Source organism: Haliotis rubra, unplaced genomic scaffold (genome assembly GCF_003918875.1).
Source record: "Haliotis rubra isolate DU_JTF1 unplaced genomic scaffold, ASM391887v1 Scf102, whole genome shotgun sequence".
Lineage (NCBI taxonomy): Eukaryota > Metazoa > Mollusca > Gastropoda > Lepetellida > Haliotidae > Haliotis > Haliotis rubra.
Genome location: NW_025764915.1, coordinates 1,281,586 through 1,305,296, shown reverse-complemented (window position 1 = coordinate 1,305,296; position 23,711 = coordinate 1,281,586). Strand labels below are relative to the sequence as shown.

Here is a 23,711-nt window from a genome sequence, read left to right as displayed (position 1 = left end):
GCAGGTGTTCTGTTTTGTATGAAGGATGAAGCAAGTCTGGACCAGACAGTCAAGTGACAGACAGTGTGAGCACAGCTCTTTTGATCCATTTTGTCACCTCTTACCACAATTGTTCTATCCTGGCATTCAAGACTTATTTTCAAATAAATGGACGTATTAACAGCACAACAATAAAATCAACAAAAAATTGACATAAAATTAGTATGGTTAAACTTTATTATCACCAAACACATGACTTGAGTAACATAGTGTATATATAATATATATATTTTGACACGGAGTAGTGTTCTATTGCTGCACCAGCTGCCACTGATGTGTAAGGGGAGGTAACCTCCATAATACTGATAACCATGCGGACCTGAGTCACCTGCTACAGGAATAACATCTGCAGGTAATGTGGGCATGGGCGTAGAGAGTGGTTAAAGGAGTTGCCCTTCTTCCTGAAGGCTCGTGTTCCATTCCCATGAGTGAAGCCAATTCCTAGTCACCTGTCTTGATATTGCTGCAATATTGCTAAAAGCAGCATAAAACCCAACTAACTTAAGGTGGTACAGGCCCGATCAAGGCTTAGTTTTACCCTTGTAATATTCCTGCAGTATGACCTAGTGAAACTGAATCTCAAATGATGTTTCCCTGTTGTATGCTATTCAAATGAAGATAAGAACCACTTAATTCTCTCTGACGAATAAACTATTGTAACTTGAAAGAGTTGGGTGATCCCTTACTTCTTTTGAGTAGTATATTCCAAGTCCCCTGTTTGTTGGTCATGGAATGTCCAGTTTGTTCTGGTGACCTGCATCTACCACCAGGTCAGTATGAAAGTTAGTGTCTTACAACATAGACAAGAACATATAACAAATTGTGTGATGGATATATTGCTGTATGATCCCTATATCAAATACATGAAACCAAAGTGAAGAATATTCCACACATCTTGTACCTTTTGCAAGACACTCAAATCTCACATGTACATGTATATTCAAAGATTTCATGAAAAACAATTGGAAGTGTCAAATATATTACAATAAAAGAATGATAAATATTGTTTTCTTTGACACAACGAAGGTATGTATGTTGGATATATTCATCCACATGAACCAGGTGATGGCTGTATGTTGAAAGAGGGAACTGGCAACATCAGCAGTAACCTTGAACTAACATCTTGAAAACATGTCTCATCCATACAGTTGCAATAGTAACAGAATGACAATAATTTCCTGTATACTTCTGTATGCACCTGAGTATCACATGGATGATGCTTTCAAGACAGTGCAGGGCCCCGTTTCACAAAGCTCTCGTAAACCTTAGATCTCGTAACTTTTCTCGTAGCACAATCTTACGATTTTATGGGTGTTTCACGAAACTCTCGTAGGCTTACGATATATTAATTTTACAATAAAAATTACGGTAAGTATTTGCTCTCGTAAATGAGCTTTATTCTCGTAAGTCAAAAACAAAATGGCATATTATATGTTGTTAAAAGAGAAACTCAGCAAGAAAAGTATTCAAAATAAGCGTGTTTTTCGGGATCGAACATTGCTACTGGACATCGTAAGTGACGACGAACTGTTCATGAACTATCGAATGGACAGGGCCACTTGTTGAGCATGTGAAGGTATTTCATATAACAAGATAAATTCTCAAATGTACGTAATATACCGACACCATCGCCATTTTGTATCTAAGGACACAGTAACCTGTCACACCCACTAATTTCGTTATAGCGAGGTTGTCATTATCTTTTATGATGTTATGTTTGTCAAAGTATTACATCATTTGCTTTTAGGACACTTGTTACACATAAACATTAAGGAGTGTGTTTATTCGTTGAGTTTTTTTTAGCACTGCGTTTAAATTTAATTAAGCTGAAATCAGAAGAATCCTACGAACGAAAGATCGACTCGATCATCACTTACTTTTCAGCAATCTCATTCCAGAGACGCTTTTTGCCAGCAGCTGTGATGACTGCTGAAAGTCTACCAAATAGATAGCTGCTGTTGTGGGCCACTTCGGATGTTAAAATGTTCAATTCAAAGGACAAGAAATTCGTTTTTCTAACCCTTCCCTTTGACTTCAAGTCCCCCATTGTACGGCGGGTTGTCGTCTGTTTACACAAATGGACATAACTCGCAATCCATGTTCTTTTCAAGTCTTCTCAGCAAAAGAGTTCGCAATACAATTGCTAAAAGTTACCGTAAGTTTTCTCGTAACAACGAGAGTACTAAGATACTTTCGTGAAACGCCCTTAGCGTGGTATCGTAAGATATAACGTAGGTGTGACGAGATCTTAGATTTACGAGAGCTTTGTAAAACGGGGCCCTGGACATTAGGGGGTACTGGAGATTTGCTGTCATGACATACATTTACCCATTTCCCTCCCTGCAGATGAAACATTACCACAAGAACAAGTGTCATATGTTCAGACACTGCAGCTGTAGCTACAGAGGATATGTGTGACTGTAGAACAACTTGATGATATCTGTATGTGTGTGACTCCCCTCCAGCATCAGTAACACCATCACCCACATAGACATATCCGTGTGGATGCCGCTGCTACTGATGCTGCATGTAGCATCATCTTACACCAGTGGTCATCTATTAGATCTCAGGTTAGTGGTTTACAACACCAATATATTCTGTTACCATGGGACACTTATTTTTTCTCGACACATAACACAATTACTCACCAGGTAGTATTTCTCACAATCACACACACACCATATATGAGCAGCATATTGAGCACAAACTGTAAATAATATAATATTTCTGAGGCAAAAATAAGAGTTTCTTATAGAGGCATATACAACATAATGGAACAGTACATTGGACAAGCTTTTGACAAGGGACAGTGGATAACTTTATACTGGTTTGATATGTATATTATATATAAGTAAATAAGTAGAAGATCTCTTTGGTACGGTGTGTACATCCAACATGTAAAATGGCTACTGGAACATAGCAGACAGTACACAGCCCAGCAGTACAAGGAGTGATGGGAGGCCCCAGTAGGGAATACACGTAGCTGCACTGGGTATTCCTTGTGTACTTGTAGGGAGGAGAGGGGTGCTGCCTCTCTGTGTGTTGACTGGTCTCCCAGTAGGTGAAAGTGAAATCACAACTGGATCCAATGTGGTGTTTGATCCAATGTTTTGGTTGTAGTAACATATGTAGTAATATAGTGGACTGGAAATTCCAAGGGACATAATGCTGTGATGGAGACTCCTTGCAGACCACTAACTGACAGACACTAGGGAATGAGTTTTGATAAATAAACACTTTGACAACTTAAGTGGATATAATGAGTCCAAGCACCAGATATGACAGTGTTATCATAACTCACAGGAACAGTCCTCCATGAAATCAGACCTTGACAATGATGGTACTGTAAAATCGTTTCATGCATACTCTTGCATGACGGGACGTGTGCCATGTATTGCGAGGGTCTGCTCAAGATTACAACCTCTATATGTCATCAATATCATCGTCATCATCTAGGTCTTGAATGTCATCGAGGTCATCATCCTCCAAGTCCCCACTATCTATTGAAGCTTCATCGACATCTACATCATCGTCGCTGTCACTCAGCTCTGGGTCAGAGCTAACCTTCGTCTTGAGGACTGCAAACACAGCATATAAGAAGGAGGTAGAAGGTAGCAAAAACAATCAAACAATAATGTGTATCTATTCCTGCAACAGTTGCTTTACCCTTGTAAAACTTTACATGGAAAATCAAAACAAAATGATGATAGCTTGTTAACAACTTTTGTATTTTGGAGACAAATGTTAAAAAACTTGGTCTGATGTTTTCATTACATTCTACGATGAAATGAATGTTTAATCATGAACCGATTTGGAGTTAGATTGTGATTCATCGGTATCATTTTGACCCAAACAGACTGTAGCTGTGGTGTAATGGTTGTTAGGAGACATGTGTTTGTGACTCACCTGTCCTAGCTGTGGTGTAATTGTTGTTAGGAGACATGTGATTGTGACTCACCTGTCCTAGCTGTGGTGTAATTGTTGTTAGGAGACATGTTTGTGACTCACCTGTCCTAGCTGTGGTGTAATTGTTGTTAGGAGACGTGTGATTGTGACTCACCTGTCCTAGCTGTGGTGTAATTGTTGTTAGGAGACATGTGATTGTGACTCACCTGTCCTAGCTGTGGTGTAATTGTTGTTAGGAGACATGTTTGTGACTCACCTGTCCTAGCTGTGGTGTAATTGTTGTTAGGAGACATGTGATTGTGACTCACCTGTCCTAGCTGTGGTGTAATTGTTGTTAGGAGACATGTGATTGTGACTCACCTGTCCTAGCTGTGGTGTAATTGTTGTTAGGAGACATGTGATTGTGACTCACCTGTCCTAGCTGTGGTGTAATTGTTGTTAGGAGACATGTGATTGTGACTCACCTGTCCTAGCTGTGGTGTAATTGTTGTTAGGAGACATGTGATTGTGACTCACCTGTCCTAGCTGTGGTGTAATTGTTGTTAGGAGAGACGTGATTGTGACTCACCTGTCCTAGCTGTGGTGTAATTGTTGTTAGGAGACATGTGATTGTGACTCACCTGTCCTAGCTGTGGTGTAATTGTTGTTAGGAGACATGTTTGTGACTCACCTGTCCTAGCTGTGGTGTAATTGTTGTTAGGAGACGTGATTGTGACTCACCTGTCCTAGCTGTGGTGTAATTGTTGTTAGGAGACATGTGATTGTGACTCACCTGTCCTAGCTGTGGTGTAATTGTTGTTAGGAGACATGTGATTGTGACTCACCTGTCCTAGCTGTGGTGTAATTGTTGTTAGGTGACATGTGTTTGTGACTCACCTGTCCTAGCTGTGGTGTAATTGTTGTTAGGAGACATGTGATTGTGACTCACCTGTCCTAGCTGTGGTGTAATTGTTGTTAGGAGACATGTGTTTGTGACTCACCTGTCCTAGCTGTGGTGTAATTGTTGTTAGGAGACATGTGTTTGTGACTCACCTGTCCTAGCTGTGGTGTAATTGTTGTTAGGAGACAAGTGTTTGCGACTCACCTGTCCTAGCTGTGGTGTAATTGTTGCTAGGAGACATGTGTTTGCGACTCACCTTTCCTAGCTGTGGTGTAATTGTTGCTAGGAGACATGTGTTTGTGACTCACCTTTCCTAGCTGTGGTGTAATTGTTGCTAGGAGACATGTGTTTGTGACTCACCTGTCCTAGCTGTGGTGTAATTGTTGTTAGGAGACAAGTGTTTGCGACTCACCTGTCCTAGCTGTGGTGTAATTGTTGTTAGGAGACAAGTGTTTGCGACTCACCTTTCCTAGCTGTGGTGTAATTGTTGTTAGGAGACATGTGTTTGTGACTCACCTGTCCTAGCTGTGGTGTAATTGTTGTTAGGAGACATGTGTTTGTGACTCACCTTTCCTAGCTGTGGTGTAATTGTTGTTAGGAGACATGTGTTTGTGACTCACCTGTCCTAGCTGTGGTGTAATTGTTGTTAGGAGACATGTGTTTGTGACTCACCTGTCCTAGCTGTGGTGTAATTGTTGTTAGGAGACATGTGATTGTGACTCACCTGTCCTAGCTGTGGTGTATTTGTTCTTGGAGGACAAGGGTTCTGTGTCTGAGTCTTCAAGGTCAGAGAGGTCATCAATGTCAAGGTCATCATCGCTATCTGAGTCAATGTCTACATCTTTGTCATTGGATCTCCGGTACGACTTCGTTGTTCTGGACGTGTAGCCTGACATACACATATTGGGAACAATGATGAATATGATGCATTGTCTTTAAAGTATATTTAATAATCACTCATTTACAGAAAATGAATACCCCATTTCCACCCTCTTGTACTGCACATGTACAAATGTCACAGTTCTCTCTGTATATGTCCAAATAACACAGCATTATCATAGTACTGATACACCTCCTCTGTGACACATAGTACTGATACACTTGTCTCTGTGACACATAGTACTGATACACCTGTCTGTGTGACAAATAGTACTGATACACTTGTCTCTGTGACACATAGTACTGATACACCTGTCTGTGTGACAAATAGTACTGATACACTTGTCTCTGTGACACATAGTACTGATACACCTGTCTCTGTGACACATAGTACTGATACACCTGTCTCTGTGACACATAGTACTGATACACCTGTCTCTGAGACACATAGTACTGATACACTTGTCTCTGTGACACATAGTACTGATACACCCATCTCTGTGACACATAGTACTGATACACCTGTCTCTGTGACACATAGTACTGATACACCCATCTCTGTGACACATAGTACTGATACACCTGTCTCTGAGACACATAGTACTGATACACCTGTCTCTGTGACACATAGTACTGATACGCCTGTCTCTGTGACACATAGTACTGATACACCTGTCTCTGTGACACATTGTACTGTCTCTGTGACACATAGTACTGATACACCTGTCTCTGTGACACATAGTACTGATACACCCGTCTCTGTGACACATAGTACTGATACACCTGTCTCTGTGACACATAGTACTGTCTCTGTGACATTTCTTCTCCAGATTAACATCATTAATGGAATGATACAGCTCTGTTCTAGTTTGGTACACAATACATTTACAGCCTTATTTGGGTAAACAACATGAATAATATATACAAATAACATGCATTCTGGGGCCTATCATCAAGGTAAGTCCTCAAGGTAAGCCCATATTTTAACACTGGGGTTGAAAGAAACACACCCTTCCTTGTGTATGTGTCTGGAACTTGCTGACTCACCTTTAGTGTTGCTGCTGTGTGGAGATGTTGTCGTTACCTTGAGACGGGCATCCACAGTATTTAGTTTGTCTTTCAGTGTCCCACCGAGTGCTCCTGTGGGAGAAATGTACCCGGTGTCAGATTGCTGGGGTAGATTGAGAGTGTGAGACATTGATGGGGTAGATTGAGAGTGTGAGACATTGATGGGGTAGATTGAGAGTGTGAGACATTGATGGGGTAGATTGAGAGCTTGAGATATTGGTGGGGTAGATTGAGAGCTTGAGATATTGATGGGGTAGATTGAGAGCTTGAGATATTGGTGGGGTAGATTGAGAGCGCTTGAGATATTGGTGGGGTAGATTGAGAGCGTGAGACATTGACGGGGTAGATTGAGAGGTTGGTGGGGTGGATTGAGAGCTTGAAATATTGGTGGGGTAGATTGGGAGCTTGAGATATTTGTGGGGTAGATTGAGAGCTTGAGATATTGATGGGGTAGAGTGAGAGCTTGAGATATTGGTGGGGTAGATTGAGAGCGTGAAACATTGACGGGGCAGATTGAGAGGTTGGTGGGGTAGATTTAGAGCTTGAGATATTGGTGGGGTAGATTGAGAGCTTGAGATATTGGTGGGAGTAGATTGAGAGCTTGAGATAGTGGTGGGAGTAGATTGAGAGCTTGAGATATTGGTGGGGTAGATTGAGAGCTTGAGATATTGGTGGGGTAGATTGAGAGCTTGAGATATTGATGGGAGTAGATTGAGAGCTTGAGATATTGGTGGGGTAGATTGAGAGCTTGAGATATTGGTGGGAGTAGATTGAGAGCTGAGACATTGACGGGTAGATTGAGAGGTTGGTGGGGTGGATTGAGAGCTTGAAATATTGGTGGGGTAGATTGAGAGCTTGAGACATTGATGGGGTAGGATTGAGAGCTTGAGATATTGGTGGGCAGATTGAGAAGATATTGGTGGGGTAGATTGAGAGCCGAGACATTGACAGGGTAGATTGAGAGGTTGGTGGGGTGGATTGAGAGCTTGAAATATTGGTGGGGTAGATTGGGAGCTTGAGATATTTGTGGGGGTAGATTGAGAGCTTGAGATATTGATGGGGTAGAGTGAGAGCTTGAGATATTGGTGGGAGTAGATTGAGAGCGTGAAACATTGACGGGCAGATTGAGAGGTTGGTGGGGTAGATTTAGAGCTTGAGATATTGGTGGGGTAGATTGAGAGCTTGAGATATTGGTGGGGTAGATTGAGAGCTTGAGATAGTGGTGGGGTAGATTGAGAGCTTGAGATATTGGTGGGGTAGATTGAGAGCTTGAGATATTGATGGGGTAGATTGAGAGCTTGAGATATTGGTGGGGTAGATTGAGAGCTTGAGATATTGGTGGGGTAGATTGAGAGCGTGAGACATTGACGGGTAGATTGAGAGGTTGGTGGGGTGGATTGAGAGCTTGAAATATTGGTGGGGTAGATTGGGAGCTTGAGATATTTGTGGGGTAGATTGAGAGCTTGAGATATTGATGGGGTAGAGTGAGAGCTTGAGATATTGGTGGGGTAGATTGAGAGCGTGAAACATTGACGGGGCAGATTGAGAGGTTGGTGGGGTAGATTTAGAGCTTGAGATATTGGTGGGGTAGATTGAGAGCTTGAGATATTGGTGGGGTAGATTGAGAGCTTGAGATAGTGGTGGGGTAGATTGAGAGCTTGAGATATTGGTGGGGTAGATTGAGAGCTTGAGATATTGGTGGGGTAGATTGAGGTCTTGAGATAGTGGTGGGGTAGATTGAGAGCTTGAGATATTGGTGGGGTAGATTGAGAGCTTGAGATAGTGGTGGGGTAGATTGAGAGCTTGAGATATTGGTGGGGTAGATTGAGGTCTTGAGATATTGGTGGGGTAGATTGAGAGCTTGAGATAGTGGTGGGGTAGATTGGGAGATTGAAAGATTGGTAGGTAGACGTGTGATTGAGGTCAGCAAACATAGAGTGTGTTAACATCTATGATTTAATGCCTCACTCAGCAATATTCCAAATATATGCCAGCGGTCTGTAATTAATCGAGTCCCGACCAGACTGGGATGCAACTGGGATACAATGAAATGCATCAAACAAATCAGCGAACTTGACCATCCAATCCCCTTAGTCATCTCTTATAACAAACATGGATTGCTAAAGACCAATTTTAACACCGATCTTTATGGGTACACATCTGTGATGCATTCAGACACCTACAAGACCAAATAGCTGTTGTTTAAATCATGTTTCTAGACGAATATATGAGTGAGTGAGTAAGTTTGCCACAACTTTTTTTAATATTCCATTTTAGATCAGCTTAAAGTGAGAGCAAGCATCTTCCAAACTGGTAAACCCACATCCACAAGTATCATGCCACAACTATTGGCATAACAGAGGGGCAGTGTGCGAAATAGTTTCCAAACTTTGCTTGCCAGTCAGGCTAGCTATGCCGGAAAGTTTCTAGCCAACAAAATAATTCACTAGTCCGAAATTTGAATGTAAACACAGGTTTCATCATTAGGCTGCTAATATGATGAACATCTTTATTGAGCAATAATCTTGCATGATTTACAAGTGTATTATAACTTGACAAGTCGGAGAGAGTGATATATTTACAAAATGACCCCATGAAAATTCACTAGCCCGACTTCATTTTTACTAGCCATGGGCTAGCAAGTCAGTGGCTATTTCGCACACTGCAGAGGGGCCCTTTTATTGGGGACCCTGTCAACTTAGGGAAACAACTATAGTGAGGACTCTATGGCACATCAGTCTGCTGGACTACCAGTGTCGCTCACAGAATCTGGAGGATCTACAGGTGAGAAGTGAGTCCATGATGTTGGATGCTGCAGTCACATACATCAGTGTGTCCTGTGGTCCCTGGCTAGTAATAAACTTTGCAGTGGTCCTGGTGGCCAGTGAATTTTGTATTGATAGTAAAGTAGTTCTACGAATGTTATTTTTGACCAGTGAAGTACAGACAGGGCCACTAATTATTGTCCACTCACTGGTTCTGTGGTCTAGTGGAAATTTTTGATAGATTTCTTTCCCTGTATATTAGTTGTGCTGGCATTTTGAGCAGCTCTCCTGCCCACAGATTGGGATGACACCCAGGAGCCAGGTGACTCTGTGTAGTGACACAGTTGGCTCTGACAACAGCCATGAGCTAGTTCATCTTTACATGACATCCAGTCCCAGGCTTCACATAACAGGCGGATGCAGCAGGGTGTATACTGACTGAGTGAAACAGACAACAGCCATGAACTAGTTCATCTTTACATGACATCCAGTCCCAGGCTTCACATTACATCACATCTTACCTGGGTCTGTGGCAAAGCTATTAAACTATCCCCCTAATCAGTTAACATTAAATACCTGAGATGCTCCAGCTGCGTGTGTCCAAGAGTCCGGTCAGCATCAGGACACGTCTTCAAGATTTCAGCCAGATTTCTTGTCCGACCATTAGAGATCTCATGCAAGGACTGTTGGAAAGGATACACGTCTACATGAACAGTGATTTATTCATTCAGCATGTATTACAGGTAAGTAGCATGTCGATGAAGGAAGAGAAACAGGAATCAAAGTTGTCACTAAAATGGCTGCCACTGCATCCTAAATTTCACTTTGTCCACTATCCAAAATTCAGGGGCTGCCCAATGACTGCCTTGAAAGATGCATCTTGTGAAATTCATTACTTCACATTAGTAGACATAGGTATGTTCTCGGATGCCTGTCGCAGTGGAACTGGTTAAATAGTGTCCATCATCTTCGTCAATGAACATTTCGATAGCTACTTGCAGGGCTGTGAGGATTCCTTTAGGCTAAATAATTGTTCGATGTGCAGTGTACCATATTTCTGACATGTATAGGCTGTTCCATCTGACTTGACAACATCATGCCAAATACTTTTCAATCTTCACACAGACAAAAGCGAGTGAAAATGATAATGACACTGAGTGAGTGAGTGAGTTTAGTTTTACGCCGCACTCAGCAATATTCCAGCTATATGGCGGAGGTCTGTAATAATCGAGTCTGGACCAGACAACCCAGTGATCAACAGCATGAGCGTCAATCTATGCAATTGGAATTATGATAACGTGTGTCAACCAAGTCAGTGAGTCTGACCACCCGATCCCGTTAGTCGCCTCTTACGACAAGCATGGGTTGCTGAAGATCAATTCTAACCCGAATCTTCATGGGTAGATAATGATGGTAACTTTGCAGACAGATACAAACCAGGGTGGAGGAAAACGTTCATATCGGTAATATTTGAAATTAATCCAAACTGGTGGTAAACTCAAAATGGGTTACAATGTCTGTGTGGGTACTATAATATATGATTCCAAAAAAGTAATGCTATGACTTGTACATGTCAAAATAGAAATTTGATTAAAATACTGTGAATAAAAATCTATCTCTGACCTTGTTCATCCTCTCCTGTGACCTTTCCAGATCTCTCCTGTCATAGTGAGACCCCATCACATCCATTTCTACAGACCCTGCACATACAGAAAATAATTAATTACAAATTCATTTCTTCATTCAGGTTCTGATTGAGTAACTTGATTTGACTTTCACAGTCAGCTGCTGTATGGTTGTATTTCACTGACAACACTAATCAAAACATTCACTGACATACTGAGTAAAATAAGAGTAACAAGTGTTTGCCACTGATATGGCAATGTCCCCCGCCGCTAAAGAATATCTATATTTACTACTTTATATTTTTTGGTCACATACAAGATGCCTGAAATGACTGGTGTCTGCATAATCACCCAATGTAGGCTGTTGACATAATTGAAAACATTGGGTGCAATGTTTTATGAGATATCGCCTTTAAAAAGCGGTCAAAGTGTCATGGTGACCTTGAAGATAAGGTCAAGATCACCAAAATATACTGGTGTCTGTGTAATACCCCGATGTAAACTGTCACTAAATTTGAAGACATTGGGTACAACAGTCCATGAGATGCCGTGTTAAGAAGAGTTTGAAAAGTGTTCAAAGTGCCGTGGTGACCTTGAAAATAAGGTCAAGGTCACCTACATAAACTGGTGTCTGTGAAATCCCCCAATGTAGGCTGTCACCAAATTTGAAGACATTGGGTACAACAGTCCATGAAATATCGCGTTAACAAGAGTTAAAAGTGTGCAACGTGTCATGGTGACCTTGAAGATAAGGTCAAAGTCACCAAAATAAACTGGTGTCTGCGTAATCCCCCAATGTAGGCTGTCACCAAATTTGAAGACACTGGGTACAACATTGCATGAGATATCAAGGCCACGGTTAACAACAGTTTGAAAAGTGGTCAACATTGCATGAGATATCAAAGTGTCGTGGTGACCTTGAAAATAAGGTCAAGGTCACCCAAATCGACTGGTGTCCGCGTAATCACCCAATGTAGGCTGTCACCAACTTTGAAGACATTGGGTACAACATTTCATGAGATATCGCGTAAACAAGAGTTTGAAAAGTGGTCAAAGTGTCAAGGTCACCAAAATAAACTGGTGTCTGCGTAATCCCCCAATGTAGGCTGTCACGAAATTTGAAGACACTGGGTACAACAGTGCATGAGATATCACGTTAACAACATTTTGAAAAGTGGTCGAAGTGTCGTGGTAACCTTGAAAATAAGGTCAAGGTCACCCAAATCGACTGGTGTCTGCAAAATCTCCCAATGTAGGCTGTCACCAAATTTGAAGACATTGGGTACAACAGTTCATGAGATATTGGGTTAACAAGAATCGGGACGTACGTACGGACACATAAATAGTTACAACCCATCTACTCTTCTCCTGACTATGTTGACATGTGAATAGTTACAACTCACCTATTCTTCTCCTGACCATGCCCATATGTGAATAGTTACAACCCACCTACCATTCTCCTGACTATGTTGACATGTGAATAGTTACAACCTACCTACTCTTCTCCTGACTATGTTGACAAGTGAATAGTTACAACCTACCTACTCTTCTCCAACCCACCTACTCTTCTCCTGACTATGTTGACAAGTGAATAGTTACAACCTACCTACTCTTCTCCTGACTATTTTGACAAGTGAATAGTTCCAACCCACCTTCTCTTCTCCTGACCATGCCCATATGTGACTAGTTACAACCTACCTACTCTTCTCCTGACCATGCCCATATGTGACTAGTTACAACCTACCTACTCTTCTCCAACCCACCTACTCTTCTCCAACCCACCTACTCTTCTCCAACCCACCTACTCTTGTCCTGACTATGTTGACACATGAATAGTTACAACCTACCTACTCTTCTCCTGAGGGCATCAACGTCTTTCCTGATGTAACGCAGCTCATCATGAATGTCTTGCCGACTGGACAAAAACTCTCATTAGTGATTGAGAATAGAAATGTAATATCTCCTTAGTTGCCTTCATGGAAATAACAAATCATTTAATATCAGATCAATAATAATATTATACTTTACAACTTGGACACATCTAGGAACAGCAGATGTTATTCATCTTTCATTGATTATGATTCATGATAATTGAAACTGATTATCAATTGTCAATAACAATCAATTAACTGGAACAAAAGAATTGGAACTAGTTTCAGAAGGTTAATGATACCCTTTGACCAGATAAATTCAGTTAATAAATTTCCCTCACACTTCATCTATATTTCGAGATGCTGAGATGGAGGACTGATCAGATGTAGAGTGACTGTCTATTCGAGTCCTGAAAAGCTGCAGCTGGTCTCGAACATCCTTGACTTCCCGCTCCAGGTCTCGTTTGATTTGGTCCATCTGCCATTCAAGGTGAGGGTTGCGACCGCCCCTCTCCAACACATGACTGCTCAGTTCACTCACCTCACCTGTAACACAACCTTTGTTACACAACACACCTACAACACACATTAATTACACAACACACTTATAACACACAACACACAAAACATCTGTAACACACATGACATCTGTAACACACTACATCTGTAACACACAACACATTTGTAACACACCACATCTGTAACACACACATTTGTAACACACCACATCTGTAACACACACAACATATTTGTAACACACCACATCTGTAACACACAACACATTTGTAACACACCACATCTGTAACACACACATTTGTAACACACCACATCTGTAACATACAACACACCTGTAACACACAACACATCTGTAACACACAACACATTTGTAACACACAACACATTTGTAACACACATCTGTAACACACAACACATTTGTAACACACCACATCTGTAACACACAACACACATGTAACACACAACACATCTGTAACACACAACACACCTGTAACACACAACACATCTGTAACACACAACACATTTGTAACACACAACACATTTGTAACACACCACATCTGTAACACACAACACATTTGTAACACACCACATCTGTAACACACAACACATCTGTAACACACAACACATCTGTAACACACCACATCTGTAACACACAACACATTTGTAACACACCACATCTGGAACACAACACATTTGTAACACACCACATCTGTAACACACACATTTGTAACACACCACATCTGTAACATACAACACACCTGTAACACACAACACATCTGTAACACACAACACATTTGTAACACACAACACATTTGTAACACACATCTGTAACACACAACACATTTGTAACACACCACATCTGTAACACACAACACACCTGTCACACACACCACATCTGTAACACACAACACACCTGTAACACACAACACATCTGTAACACACAACACATTTGTAACACACAACACATTTGTAACACACCACATCTGTAACACACAACACATTTGTAACACACCACATCTGTAACACACAACACATCTGTAACACACAACACATCTGTAACACACCACATCTGTAACACACAACACATTTGTAACACACCACATCTGTAACACAACACATTTGTAACACACCACATCTGTAACACACAACACATCTGTAACACACAACACATCTGTAACACACAACACATTTGTAACACACCACATCTGTAACACACAACACATGTGTAACACACCAAATCTGTAACACACAACACATTTGTAACACACCACATCTGTAACACACAAAACATCTGTAACACACAACACCGGTAACACACCACATCTGTAACACACAAAACATCTGTAACACACAACACCGGTAACACAACACATCTCTAACACATCACATCTGTAACATGCACCACACCTATAACACAACACACCTGTAACACACAAAACATCTGTAACACACAAAACATCTGTAACACACAACACTGGTAACACAACACATCTCTAACACATCACATCTGTAACATGCACCACACCTATAACACACAACACACCTGTAACGCTACACATCTATGGGGTGTGGTGGGTGAGCTGTCTAAGGCGCCAGGCTAGTGATCCAGCAAGTTTGGTGGTGCCGGGATCGAGCCAACCTGTGACCGGGTGTAAAAACCTTGGAGTCAACTTTGTGTGCAGACTCTTTCAGTGTTGTCAGTGCAATGTCGCAGCCCCTAGTGTACAGTACACAACCCTGTGCGCCTAAAAGAATCCACAAATCCGTTGGTAAATGACCAAACGGTGGCCACATGAATACGTGCAAACACTTAGTTGCGGGTACAGCTTGGACAAAGTACTGTGACTATGTGTCCCAGTCCACCCAACTGTGAATGGGTACCTCGAAAGGATGGGAAAGTCACACTCACTCGGTGCGCCTAGTGGCAGCAAGAGTTGTATGGTCCCCAGGGAGTTGAGATTGATAATATGATGTGCCACTAAGATTGACATCCAATGATCGAGGGAAAGCAAAGAAGCTCTTTGAGCATGCATGTGGGATGGACTATAGTGCTGTATAATACCCATATACATATATATATATATCTATAACAAACAACACATCTGTAACACACAACACACCTGTAACACACACCTCACCTGTATCACACAACACATCTGTGACACACATCACACCTGTAACACACAACACACCTGTAACACACACCTCACCTGTAACACACGTCACATCTGTAACACACACCTCACCTGTAACACACATCACACCTGTAACACACAACACACCCGTAACACACACCTCACCTGTAACACACAACACACCTGTAACACAAAACACACCTGTAACACACACCTCACCTGTAACACACACCTCACCTGTAACACACATCACATCTGTAACACACATTACACCTGTAACACACACCTCACCTGTAACACACATCACACCTGTAACACACAACACACCTGTAACACACACCTCACCTGTAACACACATCACACCTGTAACATATATAGAGAATACTACACGAGGTCTCATTACATACGAATTATACGAAACTTGGACCTTCCTATGGTTTCTGACCTCACTTTCGCTCGGTCAGATAAAATGTGTATGACCTTACGCTTTCGCTCGGTCAGATACCATAGTAAGGTCCAAGTTTCATATAATTTGTATGTAATGCGACAGAGTGTGGTATTTTATTTATTATCCACGTCTTACATGCATTAAATTAACAAGTTAGTGTATTTTAGTTATTGTTATGGTTTCAAACTGAAACCGGTTTCATAAAGAGGTTGCGGAAGAATTTTGTTCTGTAGTCACTTTTGCATGACGTCACGATGTATTGACGTCACTACGCCATTCTCATCTGTCCCCTTAGTAACCGATGTCACGATGCATGTCAGTTGTCATCGCCTCGTACAGTAAACTACTCCGTAGCACCCCTTTTCTTGGTTTGCAATGCTTCACTCGGCTAACATCACTGGAGGAAACATTGCGTTTATGTTTTTCGATGGATATAATGTCTCAGTTCGACACACAATTAAACAGCGATACGGCAACATTCGCGAGTTGTAGAATGGATGAATTCACGTGTTCGTTATGAATGGACAAGTAGTTCCGTCACGACGTGATACAACACTCGTGTGACGTATGAGATCAGTATGCAACTACCCATACGTTGACCACGTGGTTAATAAATCACCTGTATCACACAACACATCTGTAAGACATAACACACCTGTAACATAACACACCTGTATCACACAACACACCTGTATCACACAACACACCTGTAACATATATAGAGAATACTACACGAGGTCTCATTACATACAAATTATACACACATATAATACCCAACAGATCTGTAACACACAACACCTGTAACACACAACACATCTGTAACAACAACACAAATGACATACTGACATTCTGACCCCGTCTACCATGTTCTTAAATAGTTTCACTAATGACTCTCTGTCTATCATGTTCTTGAACAGTCTCACTAATGACAGTGACTCTGTCTATCATGTTTTTGAATAGTTTCACTAATGACACTCTGTCTATCATGTTCTTGAACAGTCTCACTAATGACAGTGACTCTGTCTATCATGTTCTTGAATAGTTTCACTAATGACACTCTGTCTATCATGTTCTTGAACAGTCTCACTAATGACAGTGACTCTGTCTATCATGTTCTTGAACAGTCTCACTAATGACAGTGACTCTGTCTATCATGTTCTTGAACAGTCTCACTAATGACACTCTGTCTATCATGTTCTTGAACAGTCTCACTAATGACGCTCTGTCTATCATGTTCTTGAACAGTCTCACTAATGACGCCCTGTCTATCATGTTCTTGAACAGTCTCACTAATGACGCCCTGTCTATCATGTTCTTGAACAGTCTCACTAATGACGCCCTGTCTATCATGTTCTTGAAGAGTCTCACTAATGTCACTCTGTCTATCATGTTCTTGAACAGTGTCACTAATGACGCTCTGTCTATCATGTTCTTGAAGAGTCTCACTAATGACACTCTGTCTATCATGTTCTTGAAGAGTCTCACTAATGACGCTCTGTCTATCATGTTCTTGAACAGTCTCACTAATGACACTCTGTCTATCATGTTCTTGAACAGTCTCACTAATGACGCTCTGTCTATCATGTTCTTGAACAGTCTCACTAACGACAGTGACTCTGTCTATCATGTTTTTGAACAGTCTCACTAATGACGCTCTGTCTATCATGTTCTTGAAGAGTCTCACTAATGACAGTGACTCTGTCTATCATGTTTTTGAACAGTCTCACTAATGACACTCTGTCTATCATGTTCTGGGCGAGACTTACTTCGGAGCATTTGAATCTGTGTCTGGTACTCTCCTCTCTCCTTCTCCAGACACTGCACTGTCTTGTTCAGGCGACTTATGGTCTGGAAGAAAACATTATATATATGAATTATCCAATTATACATCTCATTTCAAATACTTTGCAGACACTTTCTGTTTCATGTAACAGTGGTGGCTATGATGAACTAACTAATTCATTTAAACAATCATCATCAGATGATCATCAACCGGTATCTTTTCTCCAAGTCCTGTTATCTTCTTGTAACCGACAGTTTGCTTCTAAAAGATCTTAAAAAAGAATACCTTGAGAAAAAGAGTTACAGTTACAATTGCTTGTACAGTTCAAAGTAATAAACAGTGAAACAATGTTGTGTTGAAGCTGAAGGGACCTATGAAAGTACTTTGAGTTTGTGAGAGCCTTGTTCCAATGAATTTTGTTTTGTTGAAAGAAATGTTAATGGTTTTCAAACTTTGTGTATGACATTTCACTCAAGTTTTTGCCTAATTACGTTTAGATTTGTGAAACTGAATAATGAACATCGATTCTACAACAAGACTGTTAACGTTACAGCATTCTGATCTTCAATTTGCTCCTGTAGCTGTAAGACACTGGACTGTGGCATTCCAGTGAGCTCATGACGTATATTAGAGTTGATTATCTTGTGACCATATCTGTCCATCAGTCGAGTTTTAGGAGTAGATGCTGCTGGGTAGTGGCCAAGTGATGTAGACAACAGGGGGGACGCTGAGTCTGTGTGAAAACAAAGCATTGAATAAGCCATGCAGAGTAGCTCACATACTGTCATACCAACACTGACATACTGGTACTGTCATACCAACACTGACATACATACTGACATACTGGTACTGTCATACCAACACTGACATACATACTGACATACTGGTACTGTCATACCAACACTGACATACATACTGACATACTGGTACTGTCATACCAACACTGACATACATACTGACATACTGGTACTGTCATACCAACACTGATATACATACTCACATACTGGTACTGTCATACCAACACTGACATACATACTGACATACTGGTACTGTCATACCATCACTGACATACTGGTACTGTCATACCAACACTGACATACATACTGACATACTGGTACTGTCATACCAACACTGACATACATACTGACATACTGGTACTGTCATACCAACACTGACATACATACTGACATACTGGTATTGTCATACCAACACTGACATACTGGTACTGTCATACCAACACTGATATACATACTGACATACTGGTACTGTCAAACTAACACTGACATACATACTGACATACTGGTACTGTCATACCAACACTGATATACATAATGACATACTGGTATTGTCATACCAACACTGACATACGTACTGACATACTAGTACTGTCATACCAACACTGACATACATACTGACATACTGGTACTGTCATACCAACACTGACATACATACTGACATACTGGTACTGTCATACCAACACTGACCAACACTGACATACATACATACTCACATACTGGTACTGTCATACCAACACTGACATACATACTCACATACTGGTACTGTCATACCAACACTGACATACATACTCACATACTGGTACTGTCATACCAACACTGACATACATACTGACATACTGGTACTGTCATACCAACACTGACATACATACTCACATACTGGTACTGTCATACCAACACTGACATACATACTCACATCACATACTGGTACTGTCATACCAACACTGACATACATACTCACATACTGGTACTGTCATACCAACACTGACATACATACTCACATACTGGTACTGTCATACCAACACTGACATACATACTCACATACTGGTACTGTCATACCAACACTGACATACATACTGGTACTGCCCAATGTAATGACTAGGGTAAAGTGAGCAGTATATATTACATATCTTTGAATTGAACAAGTTACTTTCAAAAAGCAATTTAGATAAACATGCAACAATAGTGAGGAAAGCAGAAAGATATGTTATGCAGGTGAACAGCTGTTTTTTTAATATAAATGCTACAAATTTAGACAGAAGGTGAAATCATTTTTTATGATAGTGTGTCTTTAAGTGCCAAACAAACACAAATCAACCTTTGAGTTCATTTGGGACATTGTGTTATCCAAACTTGTTCCAGGTTGTCAGTTCATGTTATATTTGAACACAAGAACTACAGACACATGCCAGTTATATTCAGACACTTGACATAATTTCCATAGACTTACATGTTAATTTAGTGTAGCATAAATAATTTTCGTGAATTTAATTTTCGTAAGCTCCCAGTGTCAAGTTTTGCACATTTGTGAGGACTCATCTTACCTACAATCACATATTTCTGTTTTACTTTCTGTTGCTTATTTATCGAATGGCAACAGTTTAATAAACATATGTACAGTGCGATGAACTCTGTTAACATGGCGGCCTATGGGATTGTGCATTGTGGAACCATACGTAAGTTGATAAATGTGATCAGAGACCATATAATACATATATAATAGACTATTATACGGTCTCTGCTGGCACGAGTCTGTATGTACTCACAGTCCAGGGAAACTGTATCTGCAGACAGGTTTGCTTTACTCCTTAGCTTTTGCTGTAAAAAAGAAATTTCAAGACACATATACACACCAAACACCAGGACATCTACTTGCAGATGATGAAAGCAATCATGTGTTTGTGAAGGTGAATATGACTTAACTCATATCCCATCCTTGAAGACAAACAGAATTCTGTATTTTGATTTTCGATGTTTTTATTACAAAATAACCTGAATAGAGAATAGTGATAAATAGACACAGTAAACTACGTCAATAAAGATCTTGTGTTTTAGCCAGACTCACTTGTTGTGAATATTGTAGTAGAAGTGTGTACAAGGAACTAATGTAACAACGAGTTAAAATTACTGGTCCCTTTGAGTTCGTTATAACCGACGGTAACTGTAGAATCTACACAGTCGTAGCCAGCTCTCTGCATGTAAACACGCTGTATAAAATCATACTTACTTTAACCTTCGCCAAGTTGGCTTCTGTTTCTTGGACAATTGACGAAAATTTACTTTCCCAGTTCATTTTTCCGATTGGAAAGAACCATCAACGACAATGAATCATAAGATCTCATGGGAATTATCTAGGCTTTGTTTTGTCGACACGATGATCTTTCGATGCGTGAACTACAGCAACACCGTATAACAATAAAACCTACACACCGTTTGTTTAGCTAAGTGTCACTAAGCAGTGCAACCATTATGCAACATGACACATCACACATTTCCTAATTTTAAGGGCTTAGTTCCGTTGCTTAGCGGATCGTTTGCATTATCAACGATGGCTTCTTTCTATCTCCAAACACTAAAGAGCTTTTTTTTGCGAAGAGATATGGGAGTTGTTTCCCTTATATTAGAGTTGCGTTTGGAATTGCAGATGAATAATTAAAAGCTTATTTTCTGAAATTAACTGAAATTTGTTCTTTCCCGCATACTCAACTAGTCCTGAATGTCTTTTTCAAGAAAAAATAAGAGTCTACAGGACATTACCCAAATCTGACATGTAACGTCAGTGTTGTAGAACTTTACAGGACGTCGTTATCAATGAAGCAGTAGGGTTCCAAAGAATATGGTCTCCATCCAGCAACTTATCTTTGTCGTAAGAAGCGGCGAAATAGACCGGCTGCTCGGATCCTGTGACTTAGTTAATTGCCTAACTGTATCCCAGTTCACTGCGTAGATTAATGTTCACGATGTTAATCACAGGGTTGTATGTTCCAGAAGAGCTTATTTACAGACCTCCACGTAGTAAGTTAGAGAGTCTTTTCCTTAGCCTAAATTTCGAATATTGGATGCTTCCATAAATCCGGCTGTTGAAACTCGATTCCTCTATTTGGTTTTAATAAAGTAGTGATTCCAATTCTTTCTCGATGTATTAATGATAAAACCAACTGTACACAGAAAAGGCCGTCTTAGAAGATATATGGATAAGATGAGCAGTGGTAGAAATTCTCAGATGCAATTTTGGATTAGCTAGCATAATTCTAATGTAATGCTATGACCCTTATTGATATTTATAAGTGTGTCCTGATGGCGTCACCGAGTCCTGATGGCGTCATCGCGTCCTGATGGCGTCACCGTGTTCTGATGGCATCACCGTGTCCTCATGGCGTCATCGCGTCCTGATGGCGTCACCGTGTCCTGATGGCATCACCGTGTCCTGGTAGCATCACCGTGTCCTGGTAGCATCACCATGTCTTTGTAGCATCACCGTGTCCTGATGGCGTCACCGAGTCCTGATGGCGTCATCGCATCCTGATGGCGTCACCGTGTCCTGATGGCATCACCGTGTCCTGGTAGCATCACCGTGTCCTTGTAGCATCACCGTGTCCTGGTAGCATCACCGTGTCCTGATGGCGTCACCGAGTCCTGATGGCGTCATCGCGTCCTGATGGCGTCACCGTGTCCTGATGGCATCACCGTGTCCTGGTAGCATCACAGTGTCCTGGTGACATCACCGTGTCCTGGTAGCATCACCGTGTCCTGATGGCGTCATCGCGTCCTGATGGTGTCACCGTGTCCTGATGGCATCACCGTGTCCTGGTAGCATCACCGTGTCCTGGTATCATCACCGTGTCCTGGTGGCATCACCGTGTCCTGATGGCATCACCGAGTCCTGATGGCGTCATCGCGTCCTCATGGCGTCACCGTGTCCTGATGGCGTCACCGAGTCCTGATGGCGTCATCGCGTCCTGATGGCGTCACCGTGTTTTGATGGCATCACCGTGTCCTGATGGCGTCATCTCGTCCTGATGGCGTCACCGTGTCCTGATGGCATCACCGTGTCCTGGTAGCACCACCGTGTCCTGGTAGCATCACCATGTCCTGATGGCGTCATCGCGTCCTGATGGCGTCACCGTGTCCTGATGGCATCACCGTGTCCTGGTAGCATCACCGTGTCCTGGTAACATCACCGTGTCCTGATGGCGTCACCGAGTCCTGATGGCATCACCGTATCCTGATGGCATCACCGAGTCCTGATGGCGTCACCGAGTCTTGATGGCGTCACCATGTCCTGATGGCGTCACCGTGTCCTGATGGCATCACCGTATCCTGATGGCGTCACCGTGTCCTGATGGCGTCACCGAGTCTTGATGGTGTCACCCGTGTCCTGATGGCATCACTGTGTCCTGGTAGCATCACCGTGTCCTGGTAGCATCACCGTGTCCTGGTAGCATCACCGTGTCCTGATGGCGTCACCGAATCCTGATGGCATCACCGTATCCTGATGGCATCACCGTGTCCTGATGGCGTCACCGACTCCTCATGGCGTCACCGAGTCTTGATGGCGTCACCATGTCCTGATGGCGTCACCGTATCCTGATGGCATCACCGTATCCTGATGGCGTCACCGAGTCCTGATGGCGTCACCGAGTCTTGATGGCGTCACCGTGTCCTGATGGCATCAACGTGTCCTGGTAGCATCACCGTGTCCTGGTAGCATCACCGTGCCCTGGTAGCATCACCGTGTCCTGGTAGCATCACCGTGTCCTGGTAGCATCACCGTGTCCTGATGGCGTCACCGAGTCCTGATGGCGTCATCGCGCTCTGATGGCGTCACCGTGTCCTGATGGCATAACCGTGTCCTGGTAGCATCACCGTGTCCTGATGGCGTCACCGAGTCCTGATGGCATCACCGTATCCTGATGGCATCACCGTGTCCTGATGGCGTCACCGAGTCCTGATGGCGTCACCGTGTTCTGATGGCATCACCGTATCCTGATGGCCTCACCGT

The 23,711-nt window shown here is 41.9% G+C and overlaps 1 protein-coding gene across 1 annotated transcript; it reads right to left on the bottom strand.

The window, feature by feature from the left end:
• Positions 1–5,588: 5,588 nt before the first annotated feature.
• On the bottom strand, positions 5,589–21,724 carry LOC124270248 (cingulin-like). Its single transcript, XM_046705289.1, has 10 exons — positions 20,937–21,724; positions 20,476–20,527; positions 18,467–18,648; positions 17,899–17,980; positions 13,375–13,579; positions 13,010–13,077; positions 11,161–11,237; positions 10,114–10,220; positions 6,752–6,844; positions 5,589–5,714 (listed from the first exon to the last, which is right to left on the bottom strand). Exons 1-9 carry the CDS (start codon positions 21,000–21,002, stop codon positions 6,754–6,756), a joined length of 930 nt encoding a protein of 309 aa, XP_046561245.1. The 5' UTR covers positions 21,003–21,724; the 3' UTR covers positions 5,589–5,714; positions 6,752–6,753.
• Between the last annotated feature and the right edge of the window lie 1,987 nt (positions 21,725–23,711).

Bases quoted from the DNA above. Each gene is read 5' to 3' on its own strand.
- LOC124270248 (XM_046705289.1), bottom strand. From the start codon at position 21,002: ATGAACTGGGAAAGTAAATTTTCGTCAATTGTCCAAGAAACAGAAGCC. The intron at 18,649-20,475 runs GTGAGTACATAC...GTTTTCACACAG, and splicing joins AGATACAGTTTCCCTGGACT to ACTCAGCGTCCCCCCTGTTG. The intron at 13,580-17,898 runs GTAAGTCTCGCC...GTTGTGTTACAG, and splicing joins ACAGATTCAAATGCTCCGAA to GTGAGGTGAGTGAACTGAGC.